At 39.3% G+C, this 27,158-nt stretch overlaps 1 protein-coding gene and 1 pseudogene across 1 annotated transcript; both read right to left on the bottom strand.

The window, feature by feature from the left end:
- Window positions 1–1,158: 1,158 nt before the first annotated feature.
- On the bottom strand, window positions 1,159–27,158 carry Pop2 (CCR4-NOT transcription complex subunit Pop2). The gene is made up of 7 exons (XM_067108459.1): window positions 27,024–27,158; window positions 20,814–21,063; window positions 20,022–20,215; window positions 19,512–19,673; window positions 18,978–19,092; window positions 17,250–17,390; window positions 1,159–6,318 (listed from the first exon to the last, which is right to left on the bottom strand). Exons 2-7 carry the CDS (start codon window positions 21,042–21,044, stop codon window positions 6,178–6,180), a joined length of 984 nt encoding a protein of 327 aa, XP_066964560.1. The 5' UTR covers window positions 21,045–21,063; window positions 27,024–27,158; the 3' UTR covers window positions 1,159–6,177.
- LOC136842186 (5S ribosomal RNA) lies at window positions 10,820–10,939 on the bottom strand (annotated as a pseudogene).

Genomic DNA, 27,158 nt, shown 5'->3' with positions numbered 1-27,158 from the left:
TAAAAGAGAATAAATAATTAGGGTTACATGGAGGCTTACTGCCATTAAAGCTTGATTAATTTTAATACTTTTCTTAACCCAGTAATAAGGAAAACTAAATTCCAAAATTCAGATACTCGCAAATGCCCCCGCATCAAGTTCTGTATCCTGAAATTTACTTGTAATGAATCACACAAAATACAATCAAAGCCACCTGACACTCTATTGTTAAAAAAATAATGTAATAAAACCAGAGTCAAAATTCCACTCTAACAGGGCTGATCCAAAATTACTTCCCTCATATGGAAAGTAGAAAAAGAAGAATAAAACTTCGAGATGGATAGACAAGTGGGTAGCCCCCAAAAGGGAATGCAGCTAGTGGCTGAAGGGAGGTTGCAAAAAACCTACAGAAGTGCTGAGTGTGCTGCACAAAGGAAGCTGTAACACACCACTTTCCGCCACATGGAGCTGCAAGAGAAAAACACGCAAAATTGTAACATATGAGAATTTGCCCAAAGGACTAGGTGCTGTGATCTTTTTCATTTTCTAGCTTTGGAATAAGACTTGAATTACTGGCAGTGCGGTGAAGCTTACTTCCACCCTTGAATTAAATGAAGACGGGAACAGCAACCCTCATCTGAAGCTTCTGTTGTAGGAACATCAAGCAGGTGCAACTTTATTTGGATTAGATGCATATAAGAGGCTATTAGTGCAGACAAGCTTTACTTCTGCCCTCACAACTAGAAGTTAGGTCTACTTTTCAGGCAATTCAGTCTCAGAGCTCCTTCTTCACAAGGTCCCCTAAATTTGTTCTATGGCACAATAATAATTATTCTCTTCATTTCACATATTTCCTACACACAAACCATTGCCTTCAATAGTCTTATTCTATAATCTGGTTAGAAGTGTTAACTGACACTGAACAGTGGTTGGTTTGGTACAAACATACAAACAGTCATTATGAAGTGAACTACACAAAATATCATCTAAAAATACAGTCAAAATAACCACCTGTTGCAAATTAAGTTTGATGCAACATGGGACTTTGATTATCATTTCAAACTTCACGTTCATTGCTTTAAATAAAATGGAAGACAGGGAAGTTAGAATTCAGTCAGTAGTATGGTAAAATAGCTTTACAATAATAATCAATAAATATGGAAAATAACAACGAACAAGTGTTACAAAACAAGATCTATTTTCTCCAATGAATGAGCACATGAACATGTTTGCAAGCTGCTAAAATATATAAAAACAAATATTTACATACCAAAAATACAATTAAAACAACAGTGTCAACTTAGTGGAGTAGTAATGCTTAAGAGGACAAAAAGTGTGCTTCTGAATTAACACAGTACTTGAGGATTACCACAAATCATAGCAATTGACACAAACGAGATGAACTAAAAAAGCATAATCAAGATAACTTTCTTAAGAAGTTTCATAAAATCCAAATCTTTTAATTCTAATGACCATAAAATTTTGCAAATCATAGTATGTTTAAAAACCACTGACTAGACAACTGCAAATTAATCATACAGAAATACTTGCAATAACTGCAATCATCCTCTCAATCACAGATGTCAAACCTGAACTTCATCACAAGGAAGCCTGACTGACAATAAATATCCCATATCTTACTGGTGTTTGACAATGGATGGCAAACTGACTTCACTATCACTGCTGAGACTGAAAAATCATCTAAATTACTTACAAATAAAAAGATAACAGTCTACTGTAAATCATCAACCGCTCGACAATCATGCTACATGGGTTTTGATGCCAAACGCTGTGTTACACAGCAGTTTCAACCATAAGACACCTACCAATAGCTCCAATAAAGAAGATATTTACATCAGAACTCAAGTATAAACCTAATAAGAATACTTACCAACTTAAATGTGAGGTCGGACCTGCAATGCTTAAAATTTTATCATGCACTGGAATAAGCTCACAAAATCATTTCTCATGTAGGCCACCAACATCTTACAATGTGTAAATGACATAAGTTCTCTTCTGTTACTGTTCCATCTGTAATTTACAAATGGTAAACTGACAATTTATAACCATATCACAAAACATTTCCTAGAATTTTTACATTCTGAAGACATGGCAGATAAAAGTAAAAAGGCTGCATAACAAGAAACCAAAACCACTATTCACAAACATGTAAGACCTCATTTTGTGGTACAATGGTAAACATAGCCTTGCTATATTTAGCAACAAAGCAATTCCGATACTGAAAACACTTGATTAGTCTTTCTTTTTGTTTCTAAAGCAATTTCATGTTTAAAGCAAAAACCTCCACTAATTTAAAATGCCTCATTAACAAAACACACCAGGAACTATTGGTATTAGGGGAAAGATGAATAGAAGAATGAACCATTATCACAGAACTTCTTTTGTATGTTAACTGTATGCTTCAACTGTCAGACAACTGGTAAGTAATTATTCAGTGTAAGAATGTCTTACCATTATACTGAACACACGCTGTTTACAAAAACACCTAAAGCCACAGCTTCCAACTTTAATCGTTACATGGTGATGTAGAAGAGGTTCTTGATTGCATTTCGAAAGGAAACGATAAAACATGTTACTTAGGCTGATTAACATGATACTGTAATAGTAACAAGGCTCACATTTGGAAAGAAAGGATTACAAAGTCAGAATGTCATTTCAAAAACCTAATATGAGATATGGGTCTGTGTCTGCAAAGCTATTTCTTCTCATTGTGATTCTTTATCTTCTATGCTCTTTTAGTAAATCTTAACCTTGATAACTCTGAATACTTGAAAAATCTACAAAATCAAGAAACCTTCACATATCTCTTGAAACCCTGGACCACCAAAAAACCAAGTAGATTTTTTTTTTATAATTCTCAAACTGCAGTTACGCCTGACTGTTCTTGGATGGATGTACAAAAAATACAATACTAACAGCTGCATGAAATAAGATTGATTCATTTTTTTAAACAACTAATGAACTATCAAAAAACTGAACTATGTAATAACATCCACATTTTGCAGCGCACTATAAAGAATAATTGAAAAATACTTTAAAAATCATTGCACAATACAACATAACGTTACCAAAAAGCACCACATATGCTTCAAACACTGTAAAAATAAGCAGCTGTTGATATCACCAATACGATCATTATCAGAAGATTTGCTCTGTCTCTATGAATTGGTGAACTGCAATCCAAGGAAGTTGCTATTCAAGTATGAAGCATCCAAAAGCACATTGCTCCACAGTCAAAGTTAAGGCAGCTTGCAAACTTGTGAAAGTGTCCCATTTTTCATTATTCTTAAGATTAGTAGATTACCCTTTGACTGACAAGTCTTCCTTTCCATTCTTTTTCCCACATTTTCACGTTAATAAAGAAGGATCAATTGTCCTGCACGTAACATTTCAGCGACAATATTGAACAGCATTTGTACCACTCTTCACACCATGAAAACTACAACTGCATTCATTATTTCATGACCCACACACCAGTATTGTCAGATTTCTTCATTTCTTTTCATCCATTACTTTTTGCATTTCATGAAAAAGGCCCCTGACAGGCTTCTTGAAAGTTTATCAAAGAAAATATCAGTCCTTGCATAGGACCTAAGGACAGTTCAACACCAACATTTCACAGAGGTTTCCCAAGCAAACATAAGTTCTTCCAAGTATGTTCTACCACAAACATGGTTCACCAGGTAATGCACTTTCATGCTCATGTTTTCAGAAGATGAGATATACGTCACCAGAGAGGTTCACTAAAGCCATTCATTGGGTTTGTCTTTTGCCAATCTATCTTCCACTTAGCCCAATCAAAGCAATTCTGTTACAACAAATGTAGCAGCAAGGTTTTTACAATTTCTAAATTCCTTATCTGTTTATTTTGTGCTACTCATTGATGAAAAATGTTATCAACCCAAGCTAAGGCCTGCATATTTTATCACCAGAGATTCAAAAGCATAACGTCAGAAGATAAATTGGGCAGTGCAAACTTTCTTAAACATTACAGAATCCCTTAGTCTAAACTGTAGCAATTCTTTGTACATATTCACCTTGTTTTTTTTAATGTAATATAACACCAGAACATGGATATTGCATATCAAGGAAATCTTAACGAAATCTAACACTAATACTAAAAAAAAAAAAATAAAGAAAAAAGATGCTAATTTTCTAAGAGTACCTGAGTGGCTTCATGTGTTTGAATACATCTAATGAATGGCTAAGCACTTTCAAGTTAAAAATCCCTTGAAATTAGATCCACTGGAGTTACAAAGTGTCATACATTCTTATTTTCATTAATACTTTTTTTAAAGATTTGCACTGGCTGAATGAAAGGACTGTAAAAAATGCTTTTTTTTTTTTCCTAACACACTTGTAGTATGAAAAACCAAAAACCATTTTAGTCTACCACTGTGACCTCAGTTTTATATCTAAACTGGACGTACATAACGGTAACGGACGACTGGAGACCCAGTATCAATCTCAAACCTGAAGCTGAATGCAAGTTACTGGAGTCACAAGTAATATGCCAAATGTTTTTTAAGAGATTTCAATTACAGTTTAAGAAGAGACAAAAAGTTCACTGAACTTATCAGTCAGCAACAAGTTTGATCTATGATTTGAAGGAAGGGAAAGTGGAAAAAAAATGGAATTCCTGCACTCTACATAAAATAAGTAGCTGTTCTGTTGTTTAGTAAGAGATGCTGACCTCTCTAAACAATGATATTACAACTCTTAGCCCTTATACATGAGCGCACAAGGCCCGGGTCTTTGTAAGAAACCTTGGTGCAAGAATGGATGTTTTATGAACATACAGGGTCATCTCCCACATTTTCGACCTAAAACATGAAATGAAACAAATGGAATGAGATATGAAAACCCTCAGAAAATTTGAAAGTTTGAAAGCAGCGAAAACTGAGAGCTACACTGGAAATGGTACAGTGAAAACATCTCCTATTAGCCGACGGTAAATTCACATCCAGCAAATTTTACCATAATCTAAAACTGAATCATGACTTCATTTGAAAATTTCCTTGACAAGTATACAGAGCATTTCATGAGTACCCAAGTTCTATCATTTTAAAAAGATCCCAAGCAACTTTAACTGACAGAAGCAATAGATAACATTCTGACTGAACATCAAAGAGATTCTTTTTCAACAAAATGAATAAATGTCCACATAACCAGACAAGCATTAAATTACACAAACAAAAAGAAAATGTTTAAGTGACAAAAAAGTGAATGAAGGCTACACATTTAATATGAAAAGTTCATTCACTTGACCTTATATGATACTGTACTGCAAATGTATTTACAAACAGGGATATATGGCCATTCTGTGAACTTCCTCTATGGATAAAAATTTTAACTTGCCAACAATCTTTACAATAATGGGATCTTTTTCCAATGCTAAGATATAAATATTGTACATAACAATGATATAATGATAGGAATAACTGCTAACCTAATATGAACTCATTAACACTTCACATTGAAAATACAAATGACTTGCTCTATATGACTTAAGGCATGACATTATTCCTTTCAAAGTTTTGCAACTGCAAAACTTGCACATCTGTATTACTATTTCTCTATAACACCTTTGACTCAAAATAAATCAATGGATACACAGAAAAAAACAAACTGGCATGAAAACAAAGCCCAAGTGAAGATGGTTCACGGTCCTTCGACTTTTTAAACCAACTCTTACTGATGCTCTGCTTCCACCTAGTGCTACAACCTCCAATTCCCCCCGAAATAACACCTTTCTCCACAATCAGGTAAATTTTGTTTCAATTTGTAAAACTCACTGAAATCACATGGCCCCCCCACTGCAGCCATAACTTAGAAATGGTGCAATTTGGAGGACACATCTGCTGTTGTATGGTTTCACCCAAGAGTTGCAAGTTACAGAATATCACCACATATCACAGAGAGAGTTTTCATAGGGTTTTCAATCTTCACTTTAATCATAAAACTGTGTGGAAATAGAGAATGTTTAAAAAATAGGTGCAGCAATCACCTTTGCACAAGCTTGTAATTACAAACTATAAGGACATTAAAAAAATTATTAAATAGTCACTGATTCCTCAGCTAATTTCGTACTTATAGTTTAGGTAGGTGAAGCCATGTAATGAGTTTCACATTTCATTCAGTCTTGATGCATTTCAAGCGCACTCAAGTCTCACTTCACTATGAATTAGAGGTTGAATCTGAAGTGTGACCATTGTCATTATATGCTGATGCAGAATTACCATTAACTACGAAAGATGTTCCCAAGCCATAGAGATGACCACAGTATTTGGCATCGTCGATCTTATCTTCAAAAAACATCTGGAATTATTCAAAGATATTAGAATATGACATTTTTTTGATAAAATAAAGTTTTAAATAAACTTATCAAGTAACTACATAGCTATCAGTTTCACTTAACTGCAGCAGTTCAAAATTTGAAATAGCGGTAATGCAATATTATTTTAATGTAGGTAACTAGTCCCTGGCCACTTTCAGGGAAGAATAGGTACAACAGTGCTTAAGGGCTCAATTCATTTGTGCCCTATGTCCATGAGTGGGGAGGTGGGAGGGCCTTGATCATGTAGTACTTGGTAAGTATACGTAAAACTTTATTTTATCATAAAAATGACATTTTTACATAAATAACTTACCTTACTAAGTAACTACATAGCTGAATCCCACATTGACAGGAGGTGGGATGCATGGACTTGCTCTACCCAAAAACACTCAGTAAAGGAGATAAATTTGAAGTAGAAAGGTAGCTAGCATTGGTGTAAAGCTTGTTTGTTAACCTTACCTGGTGAGAGAGCTGCAGCAGGAAGATAATGTCTCAGATTGGCGCTCATCTCAACCTGTAGTTAGTGCTTGTAACCTGATCGCTCAGCCACTGGGCGATCCGACACTATACATTCGGACATTGGGCATTCAGAAGTTGGGCACTTCGACACAGAACACTTGGATACCATAGGTTTGGAAAGTGGGCACTCAGACAATTTGGATGAGGAATGCCACGTCAAAGACTGGCTCTCCATCACGAAAGTGTTATGCACAAACCACTCAGGACTAATCCAAAATCTCTAGGAGGGAAGAAGACTAAGCTCTTGTTCCCTAGGAAGCTTACAGGGAAGCGGAGAAGTGTGCTCTGCGGAAGGAGCATGCACCTTCAATGGCCTTGATACTTTTGAAAAGTGTTGAAGCCCCCTGTCCACACTGGTGTCCGAATCACTGGGCGACAGAGCATGAACATCTGTATGAACACCTTTCCAATGGCGAACCACCGAGTCCTGGGTTCAATCAACAGGCTCGGTTGAGGAGGCAACTACCCGTGGGCAAACCCCACCGACCTCCTTTAGACCTCCGGTTTGCCGCCTCCTAGATTTGGGGGAGTTTGACACTGACCTTTGTCTACGAGCATCGGTGGGAAGAGTAGTCACCTCCTCCACTGACACTGCACTTGCACCAACACTAATTACACTTACCTGGTCCATAAGGGCCTTAACCGAAGACCCAATTTGGGCTACAGTGTTAACAAGCAGACCAAACTTTTGGTCAATTCTAGCTTCTACGCTGGCAATGGCATCAGGTTCCGAAGAATGGGAGCCCAGTAGCGGAGTCGGAGGAAAAGTCAGAGGGCTGGTGATAGGGGAGAAAGCAGTCACAGGCTGAACAGCAATATCCGATTTTGGAGTGGGAACCTGACTAGCTAAGCCTCTAGCCTCAGCTCTAGCAGCCGCCTTTCTCTGTCTGTCTTTCTGGAGTTTATCTAAATGCGCATCCAAAACTTTCCATTTACCCTGATCCCAGTCTTTGCACTCGTCACATTTAGGTTCCAACAAGCAAATTTGCCCTCTACAATGGTAACACAAAGTGTGCGAGTCATACTTAGCAGCAGTAAGTCTAGTATTATAGCCTTTGCTGCAATACCTAATACTTGACAAGCTAGAGTCCGACATACTAAATGAAAATTAGTCACAATGGTACTAGCTAAGCTAATGAATACCATGCAACCAACACGAATGAATACTTCACCAAAGGTGAAAGGTACAACCATCTGGTAAAATTCAAATAAGAGCTCAACCAAACGTTCAGTTGACCGGCAGAAAAGAATTGAGCTCTTAAGCACTGTTGTCCCTATTCTTCCCCGAAAGCGGGAGGGGTTTAGTTATCTACACTAAAACAATAGCGCGTTACCGCAAATTTCAAATTTTGAACTGCTGCGATTAAGTGAAGCTAATAGGTATGTAGTTACAGTATTTAGTAAGTTACTTATATAAAATATTGTTTTTTCACATATATTTAAAAAACTGCAATTACAGAAAATAATTTCTTAGAAAATATTTGCAGATAAAAATACTGCCTTTCTAGAGTTTTATTCCTTCTATGCTCAGAGGTAAGAATTCACCAAGAATCTGTTTTCATCAGGGTGAGGAATACTTCCAAAGTGCGAGAATAAATTTAATTCCTTGGACCCCTAATTCAGTTCAAGCTTTTCCTACCATACAAACCTGAGGTCTTCACATATGGGATTAACTTTCAGCGAGCTGGGAAACCAGCCAATAAACTTTTGCAAGGTGGTTATGGTAATAGCTACTGATGGTAAGGGAGGAAGCACCACCCATCAAGCTGATGCGCATTCAGTTCTCAGCAGTTTACCTTTTGGCCCAGGTAAGAGAATGAGGGGTGATAAGAGGTGGGCACTTTAAGTAAAGACCTCAGGTTTGCATGTTAGGAAAAATACAAATTACTTTTAAAATCTGTCATTTGTCCCTACACAAATACAAACCCTTAGTCTTTACATATAGGAGACTTACTCTTGGAGGGAGGCTTCTGAGTAAATCTCTGAACTGACTGGTAGTTCAGCCCCACCTGGGTACTCACTTCCTGGTCATGAAAGAGCAAAGGAAGGAGACCATACCTCTGATCTATTGAATACGAGAGATGTTCAATTGCCAGACTTCTGGGCATTTCGAATTAATGGAATGTAATAGCCTTGATTCAGAAAGGTTTAGATCAACCCACAGTGTCAGAGACTATAAAGCTAAGAATAACCAACTGGTTTGTTCATAGTTAGCCCTCTCTCCCCTTGCTTGAGAGAAGGAAAGATTTGCATCTACTAATCCAAATGGAGCTAGATTATAGATAGGATGCTCAGTCATCTAGATCACCAGCATGCACGCCCATCCAGCACATGACAGCTTGTTCACTGTTCCTCTGTTTACTGAAGAGGAAGGAAGACAGGAGAAAGGGAGGAGGCCAGTCCCACACACACCTTTTCCTTGCAGCTGCACACCTTAGACGAGATGCAACCTGTCCCTCAAGAGCTGGGTGAACTACATGACTTGTAGAGCATCCACCATAGGACCCAAGGAAAAGGTGTCCAAGGACCTGACCTATGGGAAACGTCCCAAGGTAAAACGAGATGAATGTGATCTGCACGATTACATTCCATCCTAGTACTCGACCGACATGTTCTTCCTGAATGTGATGTAAAGACAGATGCCCCTGACCTCAAAAGATCTGGCCTGAAAAGTACTGATGTCCACGAGGAAGTTATAGGGTACACTTGTTCGATCACCTCACTAGTCAGAGAAATGACAATTTGGACACCGTTTCTCGGCCAACTCAAAGCTAAAACATGAATCGTTGGCATTAGGCTGAAGGTCTAGTCTTTAAGAAAGCAACATAGACGTCATACTGTCATTGGAACCACAGGACCATAGAAGCAGAATGATCAATTTCACTGATCATCTTTGAAACATGTATAATGGCGAAAGGTGCAAGCCTCCAGATGTAAATGGATACCAAAGATACCTTGCTTATTCGAGGGTGCGAGAAGACAGAGCTAAACAGCGCCAACTTCAGTAAGTTGAGAAAAGAAGGACTATGATCAAACTTCTTCAGAGGTTGAACAAATTTCCGCAAGTCAGGGTACCAAGATTAACTGTCCTTATCTCATGACTTTATCGACTGAACTGTTTGTAATTACATCCATCTTGTTTGGGAAGTGTCTGGTTGGCCACTGTACTAATGTTCGACTGTCTACTCGTGTACCTGCACTGCAACTGAGCAGATGAAGGACACTAGGTCCTTTATTGACCATGGCACTACCGTGGTGTCATTGCTATCACCCGGAGGAGTGTCCACCTTGGGATCTTGAGACTCTTGAAAGTCTAAGAAGAACTGTGCTTAAGTTCCAAGAAAGGGAGTGCAGAAGAACAAAATCTCTGGAGGAGGGTAGTGTAACCATGGTACTACCTTGGTTCTGATGCTATCAAAGGAGTGCCTATTTGGACCCTGAGACCCCTGAAACACTTTAGATCCACATAACACTCTCTCCTTCTTGAGTTGTGGATCAACAGGTAATTGCAGCAGCAGTTACTGCTTACAACTCCCAAATCTTCCATTCCTCACAGTGGAAGAGTAACTACACAAAGTCAAAAGAAATGGAGCTCCTAGACACCACTTCTTGGCAGAGTCGTGGAACCAAAACAAGCTGTTATAAGTTGCTGAGAAGTCCTGGTGGTAATGCAAAAGGCCCATGGGCACTCCTGGTAGCCTTTAGGTCCTTAGAAACAGAATAACTCCATACACTGTTGATCCACGACTAATCAGGGCAGAACGATGAGTTGTAAGGCCAAGACTTGAATCATGGATGCAAAAAGATGTCGTAGGACACCAACAGCATCTGGGTTCAGGAAGTCTTATCCAAGTACTGACTAGTTTCAAGTTTTAACATGGATGATGAAAGGCATCTCCTGAGCGTCAACACCATCCAGTGTTCCCAGGATGTTTCTAACCATGGATGAGATTGACATCTTGATGCCAACAGCATCTGGTGTTCCCAGGAGGTCACCTACCCAAGTACTGACCAGACCCAGTCATTGCTAAACTTCACTGACTGGACGAGAAGTGATATTTTCAATGTGGTATGGACGATGGCTGTTATGCCCACGGACCGTAAAGACACAGCCGAATAGTAACAGCTTCGGTGTGTCGAGAATGAAGGACTAACCTGACTGTCTTCCTAGATCGAACAATTCTTCGAAACATCGAGGTGTACAGACCAATTGTCGCTAACACCGACTCTAGTCACCGAACTTGTCTGTCATACATCCATCGTCCTGGAATGTGTCTGGTTGACCGCTGTGCTGAGTGTGCTTATGCAAACCTGTGCACCGGCACCATTGATTGAGGAGATGATAGGATACTAGCTCCCCCCGCATCTTGTTGACTAAGGAACTACTGTGTACTGTTCCTTAACAACACTATGGAATGCCTATCCTTGGATCCTGAGGTTTGGCGGGCTAAGATTCAGGTTACTGAGGTGCAGATTAGCTCAGATTAGGCTGGGTTTAGATTAGACTAGGCTGACGGGTTTAATACCCAAAATAGCCCTTTCAAGAGCAGGTGACTACCTTCTGGTTGATGCCATGAGACAAGAAATTCCAGGGTACTGAAGTACAGGTTTGGTAAGGTTAGGCTACATCTAGTTAGGCTAGACTAAGTTAGGTTAAGTACCCAACCCAACCTCTTGGAAGTGTGGTGTGGTGATTGAATTCTTGCTGACGCTAGCATGAAGAATCTTCAGAGGGGAAGAGTCTAGCAACACTCCCAGGAGATATCTGTCATCTAACTATTAGGCTAAGTCATGTCTCACCTCTCTGAGAGAGGATGGGAAGGAATGGGGAGACCTGTTGTAGCCCAGAACCCCTCTTTCCATCTTCAAGAATTCGACTTCATCCTTGTGCTAAGAAGAGTACTTGCAGAAGAGGACACTGAGGCTAGTGTACCAAGGAGTAGGCCTGATCTGTAGATCTACATAGCTAGAGAGAAATTCCGATAGCATAGGGAAAAAATCTTGCACGATCAGTATTAACCTTTAAGGGACAGGCTAAATACATGTTAAACATACCAAACACACCCCACCAGACTGGGCAAACTTTAAGGTTGGCCAGTTTAAGAAAAAACTCATCAATGGAAAGAGGAAGATATGCAAATGCATATGGCGTAAGAAAAAAATTCTATAAATTTTTCCCTACCTTCCATGGGAAGCTGAAAGTGACTACTGTATTTACAAGATTGTGTGGGACCTCTTTTGCAAGACACTTGCAAAAATAGGCTAATTTTACCAAGTTATGCATGTTTTTAATAATAATTTATTTTATTTTATTTTGTAAAATTATATTTACAGCTCACACAATATCATAACAGATGAGAACTAAAATCAGTAACAAATTCTCAATATATTTGTTGTAAAATATTTATGAGATTTACTGAGATGGAGAGAAGCAGTAACTTTTTGTGAGGTATACATCTTTTTTCTAATATTTCTTTACACTTTTCTTTGCAAAATTACAATTATAGCTGATATACTATCATAAAAGATAAGAACTAAAACCAACAGCAATCCCTGGGCATACCGATCCCCCCTCTGTCCTGTGCTGAGGTACTAAAGTTGCCATTAGTCATTTATTGACCATTTAAGCACTATGAACATCATTCCCACGAAATTCATCCAAATCACATGGCGCATAATATTAATACTCATATGAGTTAGCCCGTCCATCGCTCAAAACCTGTTATAGATCATCACATGATGATGTCCATCCATTAAGGGTTAACTGACTCCTGTTCCAGAAGCGTAGGGCAGTATGGTTTTACAGAACTTCACTGTAAACAAAATCAACCTGTAGTCAAAAACAAATGGGAATCCGAAGAAACCCGTGCTAGCAAACTGTAACTGCCTTGGCTCAGGGAGTTATATTAGTGTAGGAACAATCAAGGGTCTAGGTTCGAATTGGAACAAGGAAACAGATTTCTTCATACCTGTAAAATGTTAAAGTCTCTGTCTGAACATGAGTGAAAGATCATTAATTCACGCAATGACAGCCGTAGGAGTCTGATAGAACAAACTCATTCACTCGGTTGTAGACATCATTGAAATGGACATTGGATATTATCGCTGTAAATAACCGATGAAGGTCATAACATATGTCGGAAACGCCTGCAAGAATGATCCATTCATTTGAATGCGTTGACCATTTGTTTGATGATGTGGATGTTTATTGAAAGTGGAGGCTGGCCACTACCCAATGAATATGACCCTGACAACTTATATTATGAAGGTCATAAAAGTTGGTAGAATGATCCTGTTCACTCGTATGTAGATGGTAGTGATGATCAAGCTAAAACACATACGTGAGTGTGAACAAAAGGCATTGCACAAGACATGCTGTTGATGTACTTGAACATGGGATGTTGCCATTCTAGGTGTCCACAGAAGTGCTATCATGCTCTTTGCCCGATGATCAGATGAGAATCGGTGGTTCAACGTGGTATGGCCGTAGGGCATCTAGTTCTCTTCCCAAACCTTCACGTGAGCGTGGTCGATGGTCGATTCGCAAACACGCCACCATGAGGAAACTTCCACACCGCAATCAAGCATACTTGAAAGGAAGGGAAGACCCTTCTAGAAGTGTGATTCCATTCCGGGAAGAAGAAGCAACATGCTAGGCCGCTCTTCTTGACTCTTGGAAAAAGAACCTTTCGCTGAGAAACGATCAGCGTACTGCAGCTTCATCGATATGTCACGGACATGCCATACTATACAATGAATAGACCGAGACCATCAACAATGTATAAAGACACATCTTACATTTGCCTATCTCTGGTCTATGGACACATGACTCATGCGGCCGCGTTCTCTTTCCTTAGAGAGCGACTGTCTAAGCAGGAGAGGCTCCGACCCTACATCCATAGATGGGGAGAACAATATAAGAATATGATATCCAAGAAAACAACCAAGGAGACTTGTTATTGGTCAAGTTGCTTGTATGTATTATTCCTTCCAAGCAGACAAGAACATGTCACATTGTTCATATGTATTACTCCTTCCAAGCAAGCAGACGTGTCACATTGCATGTATGTATAGCAAACAGACGTGTCATATTGCACTTACGTATAGCAGACACAGAGTGTCACACTGCATGTACATATAATTCCTTCAAAGCTGACACAGACGTGATTCGTTGCATGTATGTATAATTTATAAGCAGAACATAGTTTGACAAGCATTTGGAAACTATGGCAACATCATTGCCAATTCAGACGTGATTCGTTGCACATACATACAATCCTTCCAAACAGACACAGACATGTCCTTGCATGTATGTCTGTGTTACGCTGATGGGCACTGAACACGGCAACCTGGTACTGTTCCCAAAAAAACTGCCAGGGAAGAGAAGGGTACACAAGAAGTCTGTACAGCCCTCTCGGGGACAGAAGACGGTGAAGGTATCTCTCTACTTCCACTGCAAAATCCAACGACGTAAGAAACCCTGGCACTTTGTTCCTGAAAGAACGTGTAGAGATGGGTAGTAGTTTGTAGTTAAGTGACAATACAGCTACGAAACTCATAGCTGTAATGAAGAACCTACTCCCCAAAAGGAGGAACAATGTGGTATTCCTTCAAAGCAAGAAATGGACGTGTCATGTTGCACACACGTGTTAAACTGAGCCCGGCTGTGCATCCTCCCTGGCTGATGAAGACGACCTGGGAGAGGGCTGTACTGACAGGAGGCGCAACTGATGAAGGAGAAGGCACAAATTCTGCTGCAAATCCAACGATGGAAGGCACCCAGGAACTGTTCCCAAGGAAGATAACTGACTGTGGAAGGAACTTCCTGGACAGGATATGAGACACAAAGGGATGGAATTTTGTCTATTCCAATAAAAAGGCAAAGTTGGCGAAGTTGTTAGAAACTTGAAAGGATTTAACAGTTGGAACAGCATACAATGATGAAAACTGTTTGGGGGTTTCCTCATCATCACAAGAACAAAGAGAGGGGGAAGGGAGTGAGCCTTCGACTCAAACCCCCCCCCCCCAAACTTGGGGCAAGAAAAAAAGACAGGAACTCCCACTGGTCTTGGAGAGCAAGCTGGGACCAAACGCACTGTCAAAGTTCTTGCAACATCAACCTCCGTGTTGAGGGTGAGGGAGAAACTTGCTAGGTTTAGGCAAGAAGTATCCTCGCACTAGGCAAGAAGTATTCTCGCATAACTGAATACGAAACCCTCGCCTGGAAAACATGAAAAGCCTGCCTTGCCTCAAGCCTCTCAATCTATGCAACATCTGAAAGACCAATACATTACAACATTCCAAGAAATGGTGTAGTAAAAAAAAACAAATTGTTTATGAAAAAGCATTTCAGAACAAGGAGAAAAAGAACGTCAAAGAGGGAAGTACAGAACGTCAAAGAGGGAAGTTCTTGAAAACCAGGTTGGGAAGATGTCTAAAAAATAGAACAGTTAGCGGTCGAGAGTTGGATATCCCTCCAACTCTCCATAGATACTCATAATAAAAGAAAACAGAATACACAAACAACCACCAAGGAAACAGGTGTTGGGTTTGCATAAATATGAACAGGCAACAAAAAATAAAAAGAAGTAAAATGATATATAAGGCGAAAGGCTCCAAAACTTATACAGGCTAAAACTTGTCAATAAGGCTGCTTAGCACGAATAAGTGAATATATTATTAGGGAGACAGAAAAACATACTGAAATGTTTCAATATATCAATATGCACAAAGTATTAACAAAAAATATAAACAATATCAATATATGCAAAGCATAAATAAAAAATATAAACAATATATCATAAAAACAATTACATTCAAACAAAGAAGAAAAAGGATGAACAGTAGATCGGAGAAAAGAAACGCATGTCTAAATGAGACAATGGCCAAAAGTAAACTGCGAAGAATTGAATGCGCACTGATTTGGCGGGTGGCGGTTCTGCCCCTACCATTGGTGCTATTACCGTAACCACACTGCAAAAGTTCACCGGGTTGCTGAAGTTAATACCATATGTAAAGATCGAGGGTTTGTATTTGTGTAGGAACAAAGAAAACTTCGCTTTAATAAATGCCCATGTGATCATATGAAAAGCAAAATTTTGCCTTTTTATGGTTACCTACAATAATAAATGGGGGAGAAAATAGAAAGAGCTCTCAAACTGGGATGAACCTTTCAGAAGCATTAGTACTGCACCTATGAGACACATAACAACCCTTCAAAGATTTTGCAATTCCTCCAGGTTTAGTTTAAAAGTCGAACAACACTAGGTTCGGTATGCATCCGCCGTGGAGGTTAACAATTAGCTAAGTTGGTATGACTGTCTATCCTTGAATTATGGATAATAGAATTAAGATTCAGATGCTCCCTGGTATGCCAGTTAGTGAATTTGTTGACAATCAGCTATGGGTGAGGTGACGAGGGTGATCATCACCATTAATCCACATGAGCAAATTTTCATATGGAACATACAAAAAAGTCTTGCTAACAAGGCTTCCAAAGAAGAGAACGTCTACATGTGAAGACACGAAACTGAATCAAGGTAATGCTGAACACTTTTATAATAAAAAAATGAAGGAAAATACAGTATAAATACTGTTTTAAAAAAATATAGTTTGTTTTAACACAAGTCTAATTAGTTTCCATGAGCCCATGCACACGGATACACTCATATAAACATGATTTTGCATTAAAAAATATTTCCTCGCAAATAATATTTCTCCTCTTATCATAGGGAAACCATATTTGCAGTCTTGAATGTCCTAAAAACTCCCAGTCTTTTTCCTTCAAGAAAGAATAGATCTTCCCATCTTCCCAGAATATGCCATCCACCACATAGCACTAGATATGCTGTTAATTCTGTCTTGCTTTTTTATTTGTGAGGTTCAGTACCACAATTTTCTACAAGTCTTATTTCAGGTGTACAACCATACTAAAGTGGTACAAATGTATGAACTTTACATAAGTAAGGGTTAACAGTACAATTAAAGTAAGCACTTGAAGCGTTTTGACTTGTATTTTTCCAAAGTCTACAAACAAGAGCTTTCACATAGGAGTATTTCTTCAACACGAGCTAGAATCAGTCATGGAAACTTGGTTAATTAGGAAGTTAATTTGTGTTAAATGGGTGAGCTGAGCTATTTTGGCTAATCCCCTTGGTACATAGCACTGCACTGTTTACAAAAAAATCATCAGACAATGAATACAATGAATAACAAACCTAACCAAACTTTACTAAAAAAAAAATCTAACAATCTTTATTATTTATTGAAGATTATTGATATCCATTGTAACATCCAGAATTTGTAAGCAAGGGGATTTCTACATTTCTTCTCTATATACAACAAAAAAATATTAAAATACAAAAAGAAATAATTACTAAGGAATGAACCTTACTTCTTTCATCTTAAAGAACGCTGCTCCTGTTAAGAGGGAGTCTGAGCCGGCCTGATGTTGTGGCCCTACTCGTTCTAGCTCCAGTTGCTCTGCAACTTCCTGCAATCCTCCTTTCAAATTCTTGCAGGACTTCATCAGGTACTGATTGGAAAGCATAAAAAAAAGTGATAAGCAACTAAACTATATTTTTATAAAGATACATACAAACCTGACTCTTTTTATAACAATCATATATATAACAATATTTGTGGTTTCTGCATATTCCAAAACACTGCATTTTTCTAACAAATAGATAAGTAGCAAAAGGTAAAAGCCAACTGAATTGCCAGGTACCCACTAATTACATAGTCCTACAAGACTGATGGGTTTGTCTGAAAAAACTGTGCATTACCACAACCCCATCATAAATCAGAGATTCTGAGATTTTTTATGTCTGAAATACTACCAGAGCAAATGGAGAAGACAGTTGCTGAAACATGACTGAAATAAAGATAGCAAGACTACTGGTAAATAAAATTGTCCCATTAACAGAGAGGGCAGTACAGTTCTAAGAGAGAAGGTATTCTTACTCAGCAGTCTAGTTTAACTACTTAAAATTAGTATAGAAAGGGCAAAACTTATGATGGGTACATAAGGCCAGTACTACAACAAGCAAAAACATGGGCACTAACATGGGAACCTGAAGAGATTGGGAAAGGTGTGACCATGGAATATTAAGATTCAAGGCAGGTGTAACATGGGCACCAACAAGGAAAATTAATGACAGCCGGGAAAGATACACCCATGGAATACAGTCAACCCCCCGTATTCGCGGGGGATGCGTACCACTAACCCCCACAAATAGCTAAAGTCTGCGAATACTTAAAACCCCTCTAAATACTCTTATAACTGCCTGTTTTGACGGTTCAAAACGCCAAAAAACCCTCTAAAAATGTTTATACCTGAATATTTAAATAGTTTGATCACAAAATGTGCATCAAGTCACGAAAATATGAAAATACAGTAATTTGTGAATATTTCTCTAGGAAAAATATTGCGAATAAGCGAATTTTCTGCGAATAATGTGTATTTATGTTCCATAGAGAAATCCGCGAATCCAGGACCGCGAATAAGTAGGGGTTGACTGTACTGAGTTTCATGGCAGGATGTTGAGATCACATCATAAAAGGGATGTGGTATCGAGAGGCTGGAAAAGATGGGCAAGACCGAGATGTTTTGGACATGTGATCATAAGTGATGAGGAAAAGTTGGTCAGAATGACAATGAACAAGACAATTTTTCCTGTAAGAAAACACTGCTGAATTTTGCTAAAGTGTTAACAACATGCAGTAATAAACAAAGAACAGTAAGGGAACTAATTTAACAGGTATATGAAGGCTAAGTTGGAGCTTGTTCTGTTTCAATACTGATCTTTCTATTAGACAAGCGTGTGGTATCTGGAGACAATAAAAAACCATGAATATTGTGGGTATATATAAATGATGGTGTAGAGATGAAAGAAAATAGGTTTTGCCCTTCAGAAAAACAGAAGCAATTAAATCTACCATATACTGTAATATTTTTTGCCAATATAGTGAACGAGATTAAATTCAAAGTGGAACAACTCCCTTTTAAATACAAAACTCTTTTATTTGGTCACTTAGTTTGCTTTTCAGCACTTCCCCAAATTTTCAAAGTTTCTGAAAACTGAAAATTTCTGTAGTAAAACTGACAAAATTTGTTACTTACCTTTACATCATATATGGAAGGGAAGTAGAGTCTCAGTAACTCGAAGAAATCACTTTCTTCAGCCGGTAAGTTTTGGTTGGTTAATAATTTTAGCAGATATCCGAAATCATATCCACTGGGGAAAGAAAAATGTGCATGTTAAATAAGTTCATATTTTTCTGTAAAGTTGTTTATGGTAATTTTGTTATCAAGGAAAAAAAAAGTAAAAGAAATAAGAATGTTACAATTTCAAAAATGTAGATGGTCAACTTTGCAAAATTTAGCCTATTTCTTATTGTAAAACACTGAGGCTTCAAGGGAGACAAAGAAGGCTCCCCAATAATGTGCACTCAAATTTGTGGACTGTCACATTTAATAGACAAAACTGAGAAAAATGCTGACCAGCATTTTGAAAATAGTTACAAAGTTTGGGCCGCTTCAAACATATTGCAGTTTAGTGTTGTGACTAATTTCATGAGAAATTAAGTATGTAAATAAATGATACATAGAAAGTGAAGAAACTTGTTTACAAACCAATATGCTTCTTGTACCTACCTGTGAAAAGACAACATTTTCACATTGTCGACTAGTACAATACCAGAAGTCATTAAAAGTTCGGCAAAGTCAACAGGCTCAATGCCATCTTCTTCATGTTTTTTAAACTGTAATCCCGAGTTTTGTAGCAAGTCTATGCTATCCTGAGCATACATATCCTCCCTAGGGAAAAAGATGCATGCAACACTTAAAAATTTTATGTTCAAGTACAAAACAACAACTTTCACAAGTTCACTCTGCAATCAGGACTAATAAATATTTGCAACCCTATCATGACTATCAGGTAATTGCAACCTGATCTTGGATCTTGCATGAAAGAATATCATATAACAAGATTCCAGTAGTTCTAAATAATATGAAAGCATACGGTTGGTCTGAGAAACGGTTGCTCATATCTGCTATTTTTCCCTCACAATTCTGTCTCCCCTCCCATTTGTGATACAATACCAGTGACTGATCACCAGATACATAATCAATTACTCTGGTCGACTGAACGAGCCAAATACTTACGTCAAATTGAATTTAAAGTTGAACTGCCAAGTACTGTATCCAGGAGGGGTTTTCCCTTGCTCATCTAGAAAAGTGAGGCCCAACTGGATTATTTTGAGCAAATCGACATTGCATCGCAGAAGCTGATACTGATAATCTGCGTTACTTCTGAATTCACCGATTGGCCGAGCCACAACACCTGGGAACTCGGTATCCTGAAATAATTTGAAGTGAAAAATAAGAAAATCATATAAGTAGAGTGAATATTGTATTGAACTCACGCTCTCTGAAAATACTATACAATAGCATTACTATACAGTAGCACCTCAACTTAGCAGACATTTTGGGGGTCTGGCCTTTCTGATAAGTGACAAAGACCCTATGGTTAAAGCCTGCACTTGAAAATTTTCTAGATATCTTATAACTCACAGCAATTCCACATAGTTTCTAACCTATACATTACATATAACATTCAATTTACAAGATATATCTAAATATGTATCATATCTAAAATGGTTGCACAGGGAAAAATAATATGGTAGCTGTTAAGTACAGAAATCCGCTAACTCTTTACAGGATCGCAATCTTGAGACAGTTTGAGAAAGCTAATTCTGTCCTTCTTCACATCACTTAATTCATCTTGAAGAAACTTTTGCCTGCCTTCACTACTAACCATCATCTTGTGACTGTTAGACTAAAGAATGCTCTATCTATGAAATTCAAAACCTCAAATCGCTCTAACTCTTCATACGGCCTGATTAACGTTGCCATCCCAATACTCAACTCCCTATAAGAAAACACAAAGCCACTTACCATAGCAACGTATGGATACTGTTGTACAACGCGTCTTATGTGATGAAATTCCTCCTCCATGTTGTGTGCCCATACTTCTCGTATGCCGCATTCTTCATTTGTCATAGGCCGAATGCCGCCACTGCTCCTCCCTCCTCCACGGCTGCCTCCCCCGTCACTTCCTTCTCTTTCTGCTCCTGCACCGCCCAAGATGAACGGTCCTGTTAGACTAGGCATCACACTCTGAACCATTCAATATACTCTTGAAATCCTGTAACATACAAATTAACATGAGGTAAGTTAAATGAAGCTAGTTAATATGGTAGAGAAAAATATAAACATAAAAAGTTCAAAAACATTTTAGCTTGTTACTAAGTTGACTACTTCAGGATCAATTTATTTTCATATGAATATAAAAACTACTTTGGCCATAAGTAACAAATCATTATTATACTTATCTCTATTACTATTAGGTAGTATACAAAATAAGAGACAGATCAGCTTTGAGTTTTTGCCACAAACTCAGGGATGAACAAGAGAGTGGCCCAAGCCCTAAGAGAGGTGCACTAAACAGGATAAGCCTTATATCAATCTGATGTAATTTGTCAAATTTAAGAATCTTGGTGTGAACTCCCAATCCAAGGCCTCTCTCAAGGGCTCATATGGCTATTAAGTTAGGCAGCTTAGAACGAGAGTTACTGTACATTCCACTTGGGAAGACAGTTCCCGTGGTGAACATCAATGCTCAAAGTTCTTCATGGATAACTCTGCAAATGCATTCAGTATTACGATCTGGCTCAAAGCTAATTGACAGTGCATTACAGCTAAGACTTAGAAGTTCATCTTGACAAAGGTATACTAAGAGGTCTGCAATCCACTGACATGATTATCTGACTAAAGAGAGGCCCTATCCACAACACAAATTGCAGTAGATGACCACAGATTGCAGTAGATGAATGGCAGAGGTACCTTGACTGTTCCCACACAGTCCTGTGACAAACTCTCTCACAAGTTCTACTGGATAACCTGTAATTGTGTAGCTGGAGGGACTGTATTACCTGATACCTCAGAAAATGCAGCTGATGGAGAAAGGACCACAGGGAAATCTCTCTTAGCACCTCAACCAAGGGGATCAGCAGATATGGACCAATCCTTCCCCACTACCTAATCCCAGCAGCAGACCTGATCTGCCACTTCATTCCACCTGTACAGAATAATCCTGACTGACAGCTCAATGGCATGGCAAACCACCCTCTCATGCAACTGCCTTGTCAACTGACTGAAAGAAAACCATCCCACCTTGTCATAGTGCCACTACACTGGTGGTGTTATTGTTCAGCAACACTTCAGAGTGACCCATCACATGTTGCCAGAATGCTCTCAGGGCTAGCAATGCTGCTCCATCCAAAGCATGCTGATGTGCAGATGAGGTTCACCCTATGCCCACACACCATCCACATAAGAGTTGTTTGGATGTGCACCCCAACATTCTTTTGATGCAGCTGTAAACAAAAACATTCTGGGAGGTGGAGTGTTCAGGGGAACTCCCAGCAGGCTTCTGTTATCCAGCTACCAAGTGAGATCCTCTTTGATTTCCACACTCACAGGTGTGAGCCAGGAGGGAGGATAGCTTGGAGCTAACCAGTGCCATTCCAGTTGCTACTGATGGAGCTGCCAACGCAGAATGAACTTTTTAAGTGATGACAGGTGGCTGAAGATGACGTGCTGGTTGCTTCTGATGAGACAGCAACCTAATTAAACTTGCTGACAAGTGTATGCTCAGGTACCTTCCCTGCTGCTTGGACATGAGACCCAACTGTGCCTCATGACAAACCATGCATAGGCATTTTTTGCTATGAAGCAACTGTGTCTATATCAACACTAAAACTTTAGATCCAAAGAAAGCATGAAGCCACCCTCTCTCATGAAATACAACACTGACCATGCCATTTCTCTCGAACTGAGTCAGACGGACAAGCTCATTAAATGGGGAGAGACTGATGACCAGTCTCATGCTGCCTTCTCTACAAGGAAGAGGTAACTGTAAAACCCCAAAGACTGGTCATCTATGACTCCTAGCGCTTTTTTCTCAGCCATACTTTAACCTCTGCAAACAAAGCCAGAGCTTTCAAGGATCCTGAAAGATATAATAAGAGCCCTTACAGGAGACGGGGGAGGTCAACGGTCCTTGAAAGCTATTCTGTAGCAGTCCTGAAGGCTCCACTTCATCTCTGCCACACTGCCCATTGGCAAGACAGGCACCCTCCTACTCATGGCAGATACAGAGGGAGACTACCAGCCTCTGGATCCCCCTCCCTTTCTGGCCAAGGCTGGGAGGGGAGAAATAAAGGTTTGGGAAGGCTCCCTGCCCTTTCTAGAGGAAGATGACTGGGCACTTTGTCTCAATTTTGGAGGATGTTTACTCCTAATGCCAGACCTCCTGAAGGTTCAGCTGCAGCTACCTTCTAACTCAATGTGGTTTAAAGGAGTGCATGTAGGTAAGAAAGTCCTGAGAGAAGAATATGAAGAACAGTCATGTTCTTTAAAGATGAGGATAAAATATGACCTTTTTCTTGAGTGTAATTCTTGATGCACTACTAAAGATACAGTACGCTGATATAATCCTTAAGCTTTATGAGGACTACTGTTCTCATCATCAAAGGAAATGTAACACATTCTTATGATGATGACCATAGTCCTCCTAAAGCTTAATACTTTTCACCGTATCTTTAGCAATACACGAAGAATTACAGTCCAGAAAAGGGTCTTATTTTATCTTAAAAGTCCTGAAAGTCAAAAAGCCCCTTTTCTGCAGCTGCCTCAACCATACTCTTTGGAAAGAGTAAAGATGTACTCAGTAGCAAACTGCTCTGCAGAGTAACACTACTTTCTGCCAAAACTTGCTGTAAGAGGGAAAAAACCACATCCCATCTTGTCATGACGAATTTGGCCCACAAGTTGGCACTCTGGTAGGAGAGGAAAATCAACACATTTCCTCCCAAAACCAGCACCCTTCTAAACTTAGTTTTTTCTTCCTCCGATATGACACTTGTGATGATGACAACAGCAAGCATGTTCTACCAAAGGTTGAGACACATTAGTGCCGGAAAGGAGGCCAAGATGACAGACTCTATGGCTCCTGACTCCTTTGCACAGAGGGCAGTACCTAACAGAGTCCCTCCATAGAGGGGTCATTCACCAATCTGTAGACTGACAAGTACAACGGTGGGGAAGTAGTCTCTGCATTCTCAGTCATATAAAATCTCCTTTCATATGGCAATGGCAAGAGGAAGAAGCTTGCCTAATCTACTGGACAAGAAATTTTCTGAACTGGATATCACAATGTTCATGAGGCGCAAAATGCCATGGGACAGCTGGTGCCAGGAAACATAATTGACATTCTCACTTCAGAAGCTTACCCAAGAGTAAGCACTTCTGACAAGATCAGGTTTAGGTGTGGAGCCATGGAAGTCTCCCTGAGACCACGAAGCTTGCAAAAGTGTAATGACCTCCTGAAAGTTTTGTTCCAACTCAGCTAAAGCTCCAGAGGCTAGGAACTGTATATATAGTCCTATCAGAACCCCAGAAGCATCAGTTGGGTTCTCCCGAGACAGTGGTACACCAGTCTGCTCCAGCACCTGGTCGCAAGAGCATGGCACGTGGTTAGTACCTTAGGTACTGGTCGATGTACTCTGGAATAAGCGTAACTGACACATGCATTTTCATGCTAAAAGCAACTCCAGGGCCCACGTTAAACCATGAGCTAACCAGGGTGAAGCACATGTAGTAAAATGACTAAATGTTTATCACTCTTCCTCCTAAATATCACCCAATTACAGAATATTCCCAAACAAGCATTCAAAGATCAGATTACCATCCTTCATCTAGTGATTCAACTCCTGGAATCTTAAGAGGGTTCTTTCATAGCCAAAGCACATCTTGTCGTATAAGACTGTGTTGATTTAAGCACCATTTTACCTGTTCATCTTGGGGATATCACAGGGGCCAAGAATGACAACCTTCCAAAGTAAAGCAAGACATAGTGTCGTATGTAAAGTTATATCTGTTGGGAATCAGGTGAGACTGAAATCCCTGCAAGTAGATACAGTACTTACCTTTAGGTAGGGTTAAAGTACTGGAGGTCATGTTGTGTATTTTTAAGGGTATTGTGATCCTTAATTTTTTCACTTAATTTCTTTTCTTTTTGTAATGAAACATTAAAAACCAGCTATGGGCTATTTTTCCCACTGCTACATTTTTTTTTTTATTCACAAACTGTGACATAACCCATATGAATGCATCTACATTTTAAGGGGAGGATAAACATGCAGGGGAAAATAACAAAATTAGTAGTGAATTCTTCACTAATAAAAATAAAAAGATACATGCAACAAGGTAGCCTTAGCTTTAAGGAACAGTATATTATTTGGTTTAATTTTACTGTTGCAGACTAAACTGAATTTGCCCAGTGGGCTAACCTAGCCTTCGCTAACCAGAACTGTATAACAGGTTAGACCTATCCTGAAACTGGCCTACACAGTACGGAAATACTAGCCTATGATGGGTAAACCTAAATTATGTTGGAGCAGATGCAGAGTAGGGAGGCAGGTAGGCATGAGAAATCCAACCATGAAAACAGGCCAAACCAAACCTTCCCTAGAACGTCGTTTCCTGACATCACCAGACCTTACCTTCCTATCCCAACTCATGGTGCCATGTCGTGCCCTGGTTGGGGAAGCTGCCAAAAAAAAAAAAAAAAAAAAATAACAATGAATATCAAAAACAGATCTGCAGGACTAAATTTCAGTTCAGACAAGTGGTCTGGCACTGGCTATGACCTAACAAAAACAACATTAACCCTACCTTTCCTTCAGCATTGTGCCCTGACCTAACCTGACTTAGGATGCTGTGCCCTGACCTGGTCGTGGGGGCTTTGCCCACTCTGGACCCCCTCAAGCAACACACAACATTGAGCAGTGGGTACTCGGAAAAAATTTATCTTGTGGAAAAAAATAGCCTATCGGCAAATTGTCGGGTATTTCTAAGCAAGAGCTCCTCACGGACTATTACCTTGGAAATTGATTTTTCTTATACTCTGAGTGTTGTTGATGAGGGAGTTGGTGGAGTTTATTGTCGGTCAATTATTATTAACCTCATATCTATCCAACATGGTTGGGGATCCTTTGGGAACGCGGGGTTTTGGAAATGTTGGGAGAAAGACTGGACCGCCATGTTGATGTTATGCAACAGTTCCGTGCATGCACATGTCATCAGGGAGCCATACGTTTAAGAAAGGATTAGCCAGGGAAACCTACTATAAAAGGAATTATACTAACCTAACATACCCTAACCTAACCTAACAGGCCATGTTACTTAGTTGGGGGGGCTTTGCCCCTCAGACCCCCTGGTAAAGGAAACTCCATTTTTTACCAAAAGCTTCCTTATAATACTGCGCATACGCAGTAGCATTCCAAGATGGCTAGCATACAACTTCTGAGGTTAATTACAGGTTAATTACGGTCAGCCGACAAAAAATAACGGTAAATTCTTAATATGCAGCCAAAGTAATACCCAAATGCAGAGCGCTTCCTTTTCGGGTGGTTTATCTGAAGGAAGTTTTCACTAAGAGGCGAAATTACCTACGAATTCTCCTGTCTTCCTACTATGCAGACTACCCATTATATTTACCTACGTTGGGCTACAGCCTATTACCCACCTGTGGCCCCCGAACAGTGAGCTAGGTTAGGAAGGACCACGAACCTCCCCACATCAATTCAGTTTTGGCGATTTGCATATTGCTTACCTTAATTCTATGGAATTGACCAGGCATAAGCATAAAGTAACAAAATTTAAATACACAGATGGATGTGTGAGCTGAATACGCAGCCCTGACCTGTGCTGACCCGGTCAGCTGAATTTGACTGGCCTAAGTTGACTCAAGTAGAGTATGGTAGGGTATGTTCGGCTTAGCCTATCACACGATTGGTATAACGTAGCCTATGTTTAGCCGGTAATATTCCCGTCCTACAGCTAACAATTATAATGTTTAATCATCAGGAGGCTCCCCGTGACCTCAAATTTCCGCGAAAATACCGAAACACAACATTAAAGTTAAGATTGTCACGGGCGGCAGACATAAAAGTTGTGACTTGGCCATTCACGACCTTCGATATATTCGGTTATATTTCTCGAAATTCGTCGGAAATAACACTTCAAACGATGCTTTCTTACCTAAGAACAATATTTAGGATACCTCTGGATCTTTAATCGTCAGGTAAAATGAAAAGTAAATGGACGAGAAATCATTCAAACTGGTGAAGCTCTTGTTACTATACGCACAGCTGACGATGACGTCACGTAATGAAG

Source organism: Macrobrachium rosenbergii, chromosome 9 (assembly GCF_040412425.1).
Source record: "Macrobrachium rosenbergii isolate ZJJX-2024 chromosome 9, ASM4041242v1, whole genome shotgun sequence".
NCBI lineage: Eukaryota > Metazoa > Arthropoda > Malacostraca > Decapoda > Palaemonidae > Macrobrachium > Macrobrachium rosenbergii.
This window is presented reverse-complemented; position numbering and strand designations above follow the sequence as displayed.